We start from the raw sequence: 11,747 nt of genomic DNA, 5'->3' as shown, positions 1-11,747 counted from the left end.
ACCTTGCAAACATTTTGCAAATAAGATATGATATTATGATGTTGAATCCATACTAATCTTCTTTCTTATAATATATATAAATCTCGTGTCACAATGTTTGTCTTCAGTGGACTCCTAAACCACTTAACCGATTATAATAAAATTCGCACACCATGTGCAGTTCGATCCAACTTGAGAGACAGGATAGTTTAAATTTCAAATCGTTTTAGAGAAAGCGGGCGAAGCCGCGGGTGGTAAGCTAGTATTATTATAAATGCAAAAGTAACTCTGTCTGTCTGTTACTCAATCACGCCTAAACTACAGAACCAATTTTTATGAAATTTGGTAGGTATGGAGATATTTTGATACCCGAGAAAGGACATAGGCTACTTTTTATGCCGGAAATCCCACGGGAACGGGAACTATGCGGGTTTTTCTTTGACTGCGCGGGAAAAGCCGCGGGCGGAAACCTAGTAGGAAATAAAACAAATGCTTTTGGAAAAAACAATTTTAATGATAATTATTTATCTCAATTGAGCTAAAAATAAAAATTTATTGAAACAAATATCTGTTGATAAAATAAACATGTATGAGTAACTATGTATCATAAAGTTATTTCGTTGGTATTATGAGAAATCAGTTTTTAAAATAATTACACAATAATTTGTTTTTTTTTTCAATAGCAATATGATTGCGTACTTTATTAAAGAATCTATTACTAGTTTTTAAAAACTAACAACACAGCACTCTTTATTATACAAATGTTATGATGTTATATACTAAGGTCAAACGCCGTATCATAACGGAATGTTCGTTTTTCAGTGCCTCATTTAATCTCTTTCAAATATACAACTTTTGTATTATTCAGCTTTCAATATGCTTTATAACGTGCCATCCATATCCAAAATCTTAACATGATTTTTGTTTATTCATAAACAATAAACCAACACAACTCCAAAGAGTGTATTCAACAGTCATGGTTATTTGCTTTGCGTAAATTAACAGTCCAAATTTTATCGCCTCAATTCTCTAGTCCGTGCTTCTTTATCCGGAAATTTCCCAGTATCAGCCTTCTAAATAGCATAATTTTGAAAAATGCAGTAGTTTGATGAACGCTGACCGACTTAATATCTATGACTATTCTATGCCATGAGCGAATATCATGACAAGCCCGGGCTCAACCATCATGTGTTCGTCGACATGTGTATTATCACAGTGGAGCACCAATACTGCCTGCTTTCCAGGCACTCGCTTACATACATATTTTTCATACAATCTGTGAATAAAATATATTATGTGTTGATTAGTATTACTTCAGCAATATCAAAAAAATTACCTTAGAGACTATTAGGTAAAGTATAATAAGCATTGTACCTTCTATTATTTTGTCTAGTCTCTAGTGAGGAGAGGCCTGGTGGCCATCTCCTTTCATGGCAGTTTTCCATCAGATCATCTATTATGTGAGGGGGACATCCTGACTCCGATAAACTTCTCTTGATCATCATCTGTTGAAAAATTCAATGTTTTAGGATCCTTTTATGAATTCATACTACACCTAAAAAGATACATAAAACGACCAAAACATAAAGAATACTTATTCATTGTATATTTTATGAAACAAACACTTTGAAATTTGTTAAAACACATTTTCAATTTTGTATAATATGCAATACGAAAATTTAAATATATGATTTTCAGATAAGATTTAATCAAAAATTGAAAATCCGCCCACAGCAGACGTAAAGAAAATCCCACACCACAGCCCAGTACACAAGTAGCTACACATATCTCAGACTATTACCACCTGCAGGACGTCATCAGGTGTGGAGATCATACCGCCCCAGCGTGTGACTCTCGCCCGTGACAGTGAGTTTGCCCAGCGTATCACTTCTTCTCGCTCCATCTGATCGGCTAGCGCACGCATCGTTGGGTTGGAGACACGCATCGCCCGCATGAACTCCTGATTATTTATGGATGAATAATATTATAAACATTTTGAGACACACTTAAAATAATAACAATAGCTTCAGTGTAGACAAAGTTTAATAAAATGAAGAAGTTAAATCAGTATGAAATAATAATTCATATATATGTAATGAAAAATATATTTTTCATTAATTTGAATTCCCGCGCAATCTGACCGAAACATCAAAACAGTAATTTATAATTCTATGTTTGAGTCTAATCTGTGGTAAAGAAAACTTGAAGGTAATCTATGGATCTCACAAAAAGCGCTCGTCATTGTGGATAAAATTACTATTGATCCTTTATTGTGATTTAATTAAGAAACGACACAATTATAAACATTAAATGTTGTTTCTTTATTTACAGGTACGATCTTGTGTTAATACTAAATGTGAAATTCAACTAATGAATACTAAATGTGAACTATGTAAACTAATTACAATAAAACTTTATTTACAGAGAAACTCAATTGTGTTTTGTGTCGCCCAAAACTTGGGAAAATACCTTATAAAACAACATTTATTGTAAGAAGATGGAAAAATTTAAATTTATGTTCCAAGTAAAACCAACAACAGATGGAAAGTCAAACTTTATTGCCATAACCTCAATTGCCACGCAAGATGACAAAGTCTACTTAATCCCTGAAGAATATCAAACAATATCGTTTCATAAACATATCTTAGCCTCGAAAAGCTTCACCACTGTGAAAAATACATTAAAAAAACGATATCAAACCAGAAATGTTTGGATAAAAACTACAGAGGATATTTTAAAAACATATGTTGATGAGGACGGCAACATGATTTTCCAGGACCAATTTCTAGAGGAAAGTACCCAAGAACAATTATCTTTTGAGAGTAAAAAGTATTCTGAAGATCCTGTAATAAAAATTTTAGAAAAATTAGTTGAAGATCAACAAAACAAAGAAAAACAAAGTGTAAAAAAGTTAGCCGAGAGATTTGTTATTGAAAAGTTTGACGGAAGAAACTCAAGTGCATATGAGTGGATGAATGTATTTGAAAAAGAATGTACAAGGTTTGACATAATAAAAGATGAAGAAAAAATTGAAATCTTCCGACTATTTTTAGAAAAATCATGCACTGATTGGTATTCTTCCATGATGATAAAGTTAAGTCTACACTCCGAATGGTCAAAATGGAAATCAAGTTTCTTGCAAACTTATGCCAATAAAGGTTGGACATCTAGCAAGTATGCTTTATCGTTCAAGTATCAATCAGGATCTTTACTAGAGTATGCAGTGAAAAAGGAAAAACTTTTACTCGAGATAAGGAAAACAATGGATGAAGGCACCCTAATTGATATAATTGCTGCAGGCTTACCAGATTTTATAACAGATAAAATTAACAAAGAAGAAATTTTACATACAAGCAATTTATTCAATGAACTAGGCAAATTAGAACATCTGGTCACAAAGAAAAAAAATATCTTCAAGAAAAAAGAAGATTTAAAGCCAATTAAAGAAAAATGCAGTATATGTGAAAAATTAAAAAAAGGCATACGCTTTCATTCAGAAGATTCCTGTTGGTTTAAACAAAAGACAATTAATATTGAAAAGGATAAAAAGCAAATAAAACTTATAAACAATTCAGAATTAGAATGTGAATTACAGTGTGAAGACCAAAAAAACTAATAGTGCCGCCATTGATCAAAATAAAATTAGTACTCAATGAAAATATTGAAGTATTCGGAATCTATGACTCGGGGTCTAATGTCTCATTGATAAACTCAAAATTATTAAAGATAAAGAATGAGGATACCGGTCTCTCCAACAAGACAAATTTAAAAACGATTAATGGCGTTAAGAAGGCAAATGGAATAATTACTCTTGATGTTGGCATATTTGATTTGAAAAAAAAAATGAATGTTTTTGTAATAGACAAAGAAAATTTTGATTATGATTTTTTAGTGGGACTAGACTGCATAAAGGAATTTTATCTAGTTCAAAATGAAAACTTGGAAATTAGCCAGAAAATACCAATACAAAGAAATGAAATTGTTTCTAAGGAATCAAATAAAAGAAATACGGATTTTAAGAAAATAAAATCCGAAAATTTAGTAAACTTCAACGAAGACTTCAGTGAAGAAAACTTCAAAATTTGTATTAACCATCTGGACTATCTGGAAAAGGCTTTGATTGATGAATTAATATCCAAAAATAAAACAGTGTTCGCAAAGGACAAATATGACATAGGAAAGGTAACTGATTATGAAGCACACATTGATCTGCTAGTAGAAAAATATTGCAGTAAAAGGCCATACCGTTGCACAATGGAAGACAAAAAAGAAATTGAGAACCAGGTAGCAAAATTATTAGAAAAAAATATTATAGAAGAATCATATAGCCCATTCGCAGCACCAGTCACATTAGCATTTAAAAGAGATGAAAACAAACGATCAAGATTGTGCATCGATTTTCGTGACTTAAATAAAATAGTGGTACCTCAATCACAGCCATTTCCTCTTATTGAGGACCTCATAATAAAAACAAGAGATTGCAATTATTTTTCAACTCTTGACTTAAATTCAGCATTTTGGTCTATACCTTTGCGTGTTTCAGATAGACACAAAACTGCATTTGTGACACAAGAAGGTCACTATCAATGGACCTGCTTACCATTCGGATTGAAAACTTCTCCAGCCATCTTCCAGAGGATAATGTGTAATATAATACGGAAGCACAAGCTCACAGAGTTTACGGTATGTTTCATTGATGATATTTTGCTGTTCTCAAAATCTTTCTCGGATCATGTCAGGCACCTAAAACAACTATTTCAAGCAATTAAAAGTGAAGGTTTAAAACTAAAATTCTCTAAATGCACGTTTGCAACAGACTCAGTTAAATACTTGGGTCATGTAATACAGAATAACTCAGTCAGGCCACTGAAAGATAACTTAGTATCAATAAAAGATTTTCCAACCCCAAAAACTCAAAAAAATGTGAGGCAATTCTTGGGGAAAATAAATTTCTACCATAAGTATGTGCCAAATATAGCAATAAAATTAGAACCATTACATAACCTTTTGAGAAAAGGACAACCTTTTAACTGGACGAAATCGTGCCAAAAAACATTTGAAGAAATGAAACAAATATTGTGTTCTCAACCAATATTAACAATCTTTGACCCAAACTTACCTATTCACATATACACAGATGCCAGTATACTAGGAGTGGGAGCTGTCCTAAAACAACCACAAGAAAACAGCGAAGAGAAACCAGTAGCATACTTCTCAAAGAAATTGAATCAAGTACAAAAAAGAAAGAAAGCTGTTTATCTGGAATGTCTTGCAATTAAAGAATGTGTAAAATATTGGCAACATCTATTGATAGGTAGGAAATTTATTGTCTTTTCCGATCACAAGCCACTGGAGAATATGAACATAAGGTCAAGAACAGACGAAGAATTAGGTGATCTGTCATACTATTTATCACAATATGATTTCCAAATTAAATATTCTCCTGGAAAATACAACACTGAAGCTGATTGCCTGAGTAGGAATCCAGTCCTCGAACCCCATGAAAACCAAGATGAACAGTTAAAAATAGTTAACACAATAACACTAGAAGACATCTTAAAAGATCAAATAAAAAATGAATATATACAGTGCAGAAAAGATAAGTTACAAATAAGGAACAATGTTTACTACAAGAAAGTAAACAAAAAAGAGAAAATAATTATATCGGAGAAATTCAGCTTAGAATTTATGAAAAATGTCCATACAGATCTTGGTCACATAGGAATTAAACAGATGCAAAGAATGATTAGCTCAGTGTATACAGCAGAAAACATGTCAAAAAATATAAAAAGTATCTGTGAAAATTGTATAGTATGTTTAAAAAATAAATCAAGAGGACAAAATAAATATGGATTGATGTCCCACTTGGGTCCTGCTACAAAACCTTTTCAGATATGCTCTATTGATACCATTGGGGGTTTTGGAGGTTCTAGATCAACAAAGAGATACTTACACCTGCTATCAGACCACTTTACTAGGTATGCATATATTTTAACATCAAGCACTCAAAACGCAAATGATTTCATCAAACTGATAAGAAACTGTGCAGAAACAGATGAGATTGAATTGATACTCTCAGACCAGTACCCAGGTATCAATTCAAAGGAGTTCAAGAATTTTTTGGACGAAAAGAATATTTTATTAATTTTTACTGCAGTGAACTCTCCTTTCTCAAATGGCATAAATGAAAGACTAAACCAAACGCTAGTCAATAGAATCAGGTGCCGGATAAATGAACGTGAAACAAAAATAGCTTGGTCAACTATAGCCCACAACTGTGTAAAAAATTACAACGAAACAGAACACACTGTTACAGGGTATGCTCCAAAATACCTACTCTATGGCACAGATGTGACAATTTTACCAAATGAGCTGAAGCAGGAGAAGACAGAATACAATTTGTTCCAGGCTAGGAAAAAAGCTCTTGAAAATACAATCAGATCACATGATTACAACAAGACAATTTATGATAAAAATCGCAGACATATAGACTTCAAAATTGGTGATACCGTTTTTGTGGAGAATGGAAACAGACTTAATAGGAAGAAGCTTGATGTATTAAAACTTGGGCCCTACAAAATTTTAGAAAAAATATCAAAGTCAATTTACAGGATAAACACGGATCATAGGAAGTCAGAGTCAAATTTTTTCCACATCTCGAAACTAACGCCAGCCCCTGGCTGCACTTGAAGAGTATGTATGTTAAGCTCATTATTTTCTCTTTGGGAGGGAGATGTAATGAAAAATATATTTTTCATTAATTTGAATTCCCGCGCAATCTGACCGAAACATCAAAACAGTAATTTATAATTCTATGTTTGAGTCTAATCTGTGGTAAAGAAAACTTGAAGGTAATCTATGGATCTCACAAAAAGCGCTCGTCATTGTGGATAAAATTACTATTGATCCTTTATTGTGATTTAATTAAGAAACGACACAATTATAAACATTAAATGTTGTTTCTTTATTTACAGGTACGATCTTGTGTTAATACTAAATGTGAAATTCAACTAATGAATACTAAATGTGAACTATGTAAACTAATTACAATAAAACTTTATTTACAGAGAAACTCAATTGTGTTTTGTGTCGCCCAAAACTTGGGAAAATACCTTATATATATATACATAAATGTTAAAAGGAACGGAGATAAAAATTCAAAAACAGTATATGAAAGTAAAATAGGTCAGCCTGGAACATAACTGATTTTATTTTTAAAGTTATATATTATTTTCTTGACTATGGCCGTTTAAGACTTATAAATAATGTATTCATCTATCAGTAATAGATGTACCTTTAGCAAAGCTAATTCCCGCTTATGTTCATTGATAATAAGTCTCTGTTCAGCTAGCTCCTGTTGGTACTCTGTCAGTTTCCCCTGTTGTGTGGTTATAAGAGCTCGCAGCTCACGCACACAATTGTGGTCTGCTAACTCATCTTTGGGTATAACAAGACCGCAGCCAGCTTCACAAGGCATTGGCCGCTTTGGATTGAATTCACCTAGGCAAATAATTTTTGATAAAACATAATTTTATGGTATATAGATGCAATAAATATATTTAAAATTTGTCATTAATAATAATTCAAACTCAAACATTTATTTATTCCATTAGACTTCTTATAAAAGCACTTTTGAATCGTCACAACTTTTTTTTAACATTTACAACTGATTCAGAATTGTAAATATTTTTTGAAAATGGTATATAAGGCCTAAAGCTTGAATAATTATTGTATTATTTATTTGTTGCATTGTTATATCATTAAAAAAAAATCATATACAGTGGTGGTCACATAATTAACCCTTAGCAGGTATCGTGGGTCAAATTTGACCCAGAAGCGAACATTTTCGGTTATAATTCTTTAAATATTTATGCAACGACTGTGCGCTTCTAAGTATTCTCAGTGCGTCGCTAGCTGCAGCGGGGGGTGGATGTGCAGAACTGTGACTATCTTAGGAGCGGAGGTAAGTAGCTTTCTGGGTCACGTTCGACCCACGACACCAAATAAGTAACTTTTTTCACTGAGTGTAATTACTTACTTTTTTGGTTTTATTGTTTATTTGTACTACATTGGAGGGCTTTTTGAACGACAGACAAATCGAGGAGTTGATGAACAACTTAAGTGATGATTTGGAATTGAAAAGTGAAAGAATACCAAATGTAAACCAACTTTGTGACGACGAAATCATCAGCGATCGAGACAATCCCTAATCTGTTAGTTGCTTAGAAGACAGTGTATTTGGAGTAAGTTCTGACGACGATGAAAACGAAGAGGAGATACGAGAATAATAGAAAATATACGAGCAACGAAAATACGAGAGATGAGAGTGAAGAAGATGAGGATGATAGTTGATGGTAGAAGTCATTTTGTTTTTGGTTGTCATTTTTTTTATTTTATGCTGATTTCAGAAGCAATTTGTTTTTTTGTTATAATAAAGATATGAGAAGTGCCATAAATATATTTTAGTTAAAGTTTTTCTAACATTTCTATTTTTTTTTATGTTTTAAGTTCACATTAACCAAAAAGTGCCAAAAAATAAGGTTATTTACAAATGTGTGTAAAACATGATATTTTTTTTTTATATTCTAAAATTAAATAAGGTTATTTTGTAAAAAAATATTTTTTTATTTCTTATCTAACCATATTTTATACAAATAATAAAAAATCTACGTTCTACAACAGATTGTTTGGTATGGGTAGAATTTGACCCACGATACCGGTAGTGTTGCCAAAAAAGGCGATACCAGCTAAGGGTTAAAGACACCCTCTAATTGACCATAAAATATTTACATTAGGAAGTACAATTATCTGAAAAAGGTATTTAATCTAATATTATTTTTATTAAATCATACAAGACAATACGTTCTTTAAAATGAGGGACAAAAAATAGTTATATTCCTTGTTAGTTTCGACACTTGCTCTCTGTGGAAATGTAACACAAACTTTGTTAACGTACGTCTAGCTGGCCACTTAATTAAAGACAACAAGAAATGAGTTACAATTTTTTATAAATAAAAAGAAACAGCATTGTGCTTTACTTCCTTTTGTCGCGTAATTTCATAAATCGTTGACACTATAATTTTTTTGGTTATTACATAATATTAACTTTTAAAATTAAAATTCATACGTTTAATAGTTTTAATATCAATTACTAGGTTAAAAATAAGAGTTGCGACTCCTCCGCAAGAAAAAATATTTCTAACTTCCATGATAATTAAACTGTTTCAAGGATATGGTTATGAATGCTATAAAATATGTCAAGATGTTCCACACGACAAAAAACGTACTCAGAAAAGCAAAACCAAGTGAAACTACTCGGCCGAAAGATTCAAAAATGGTGTTGTTGGCTAAAAAGATCCATTTAAAGGGTCGGAACTGATACAGTTCAGAGTTGTATGGTGCAGCAGGCTTGAAGGGGGGTCTGCAAGCAAAATTAGACGGAGACTGTGTGAGGAAAACTTGCACTGAAGAGTATCTCGGAAAGTACCACTTTTGAAAAAACAAAATGTGAAGGCAAGATTTCACTTTGCTACAAAATACGAACACTGGACTGAACGAGATGGAAACATGTGCTGTTTCTGCATGAAACTAAGATTAATATGATTAATTCTGTCAGAAAACAATATCTAAGACGCCATCTCAATAAGGAAATGGATCCAAGATACTCTAAAAAGTAGTCATACATGGGGGTGGAAATATCAAAGTGTGGCGCTGTTTTTCTGGACTTGGTGTTGGACCTGTCAAAAAGAAAACATGGATAAATTCCAGTACAAGTATATTTTAGAGCAATCCATGCTGCCCTATGCAGAGGAAAATTTACCTGTTGTTTGGACTTTTCAACACGATAATGATCCCAAGCACACAGCAAAAGTAGTGAAGTGCTTGTTAAGGAACCAATCTGTAACTGTTTTGGATTGGCCCCCTGACAGTCCGGATTCAAATCCGATCGAAAACTTATGGAATCAAGAAAGAAAGAAGTCGCGGCAAAGCGGTCAACAAAACATTGACTATCTTTGCAAAGCATTTTCAAAGAATGGAACCAAATTAGAGATGCAACTTGTACAAAATTAGTTCCTCAATGCCCAAGAGATGTAAACCGTCATTACTGCCAAAGGACATGCAACCAAATATTGAAAAGTGTAAAAATGTTTTGTAAATACGTCAGACATTTTGTGTTGGAAAAATAATCTCATTAAAACAATAATTTTTTATATTTCTTATAAGCGAGTCTTATGTCTTTAATTATAGGTTAAAACTGCTAGTAGTAAGGATGAACCGATTAAAATTTAACAAACTGACAAGTTTTGTAGATAAAATTTAGTTTAGCATAAGACAACACATACCTGAATATTTTAAAATTATTTAACAAGTTCCAATGATAGTGTAAAAAAAATGTTGAGGAAAGTGTCTTGGGTAGTATAAAATGTTCTTAGTGTCTTTAATTATGTGACCACCACTGTATAGTTTGGTTGATTAAAAGACTAAATGTATAAATATTAAAAACTATTCTTATGAGAATTAAAATAAAATACAGTAGAATCCTTTTATTATGACGCCGGTTATATTGACCAACCGCTTATTATGCATGCAGCAAAGTTAGGTTTTCATATAAAATTCTTAAAAAAAGTTGGATAAAATGACTTTGTTTATAATGACATGAAAGTAATTCATACATTAAATGTTACACTTACATTCCACTAAGTGAGAAACAAGAGAATCCAGTTTTAAAACAGCATTGCAACCATGTGGTGCATTATCACAGCTTGTACATAATCTGTAATTCAAATATAAGTTGTTTATTATTTATTACATTAATTATAGTTTTTAGTAAATAATTCATGAGTCCTAAAAGTTTTAATATGTAAAATATATAAATATTATTTTACTGTTCTATAAATTTATTAAAATAGGAAAACCAAATGAACTTATTAGATTCCTTAATATTATATTAGGGGCATGCATTTTTAAATTAATATACATCCATTCATAATGAAAACCTATAAGGAAATCCTGCATTTCTTGTTTACAAAAACATTAAAAGTCACTGCCCTAGATTCGAATATAATTTCGTAACTGCAATACCTTGAAAGTAGGTTACGTAGGATTCTTGGAACTGGTCTTAGTTGACTTGCTGTGACTGCCTGCCGGTCTACTGGGCAAGTTGGCTGGAGACTTATCCACTCAGTTATGCAGGCACGACAGAACGCATGTTCACAAGCAGGTGCCTTAAAACAGTTGTATAAAATTATTTATCGGAACTTTTATAAAGTTTATCAACACAAACTTGATAGTTTATTTAGTTCAAGAAATACCTGTAATGGATCTTCTAGAACCCCTGAACAAATGGGACAAATAAGTTCTTCGTCAACGTCACCTTGAAATCTTTTGATTTCAAAGCCCATCCTTATATCCAATGGATGTCATGAATCATCCACGCTATAATTTTCTAGACTGTTTTATAAAATTCACCAACAAACACCTAAAAATTCAGACTCTATCTATGGATTTGTTTCCGCTAAATCCAAGTGAACATCATTCATCAACAAAAAAATAATACAAATAGCACACAAAATGCACTTCACACTTGCAACTGATAGTGATGTGAAATTGAGTGTTGCATTGCATATTCTTTCCATTTTGATAGAAACTGGCAACTTAGGCATAACCGGTAAGCAAAAGTCATAATCGGATGTAAAATATTCACAAAAATATGTGCAAAATACGTAGGTACGGTGTACAAAATCCAACACTATGTATTACTCTTTAAC

General features: G+C 32.1%; 1 protein-coding gene across 2 annotated transcripts; it reads right to left on the bottom strand.

Annotated features, from left to right (window-relative positions):
- Window positions 1-472: 472 nt before the first annotated feature.
- LOC123692905 (E3 ubiquitin-protein ligase NRDP1) lies at window positions 473-11,589 on the bottom strand. 2 transcript variants are annotated; one of them, XM_045637768.1, is made up of 7 exons: window positions 11,292-11,589; window positions 11,062-11,204; window positions 10,671-10,753; window positions 7,274-7,479; window positions 1,781-1,939; window positions 1,354-1,484; window positions 473-1,255 (listed from the first exon to the last, which is right to left on the bottom strand). In XM_045637768.1, exons 1-7 carry the CDS (start codon window positions 11,379-11,381, stop codon window positions 1,117-1,119), a joined length of 951 nt encoding a protein of 316 aa, XP_045493724.1. In that variant the 5' UTR covers window positions 11,382-11,589; the 3' UTR covers window positions 473-1,116. The 2 variants fall into 2 exon arrangements, with proteins under 2 accessions (XP_045493724.1, XP_045493725.1); XM_045637769.1 differs by having other exon boundaries at window positions 1,784-1,939.
- Between the last annotated feature and the right edge of the window lie 158 nt (window positions 11,590-11,747).

This window comes from Colias croceus, chromosome 6, assembly GCF_905220415.1.
Source record: "Colias croceus chromosome 6, ilColCroc2.1".
NCBI lineage: Eukaryota > Metazoa > Arthropoda > Insecta > Lepidoptera > Pieridae > Colias > Colias croceus.
Note: the sequence above shows the minus strand (reverse complement) of the source record. Positions and strands in the feature narration are given on the sequence as shown.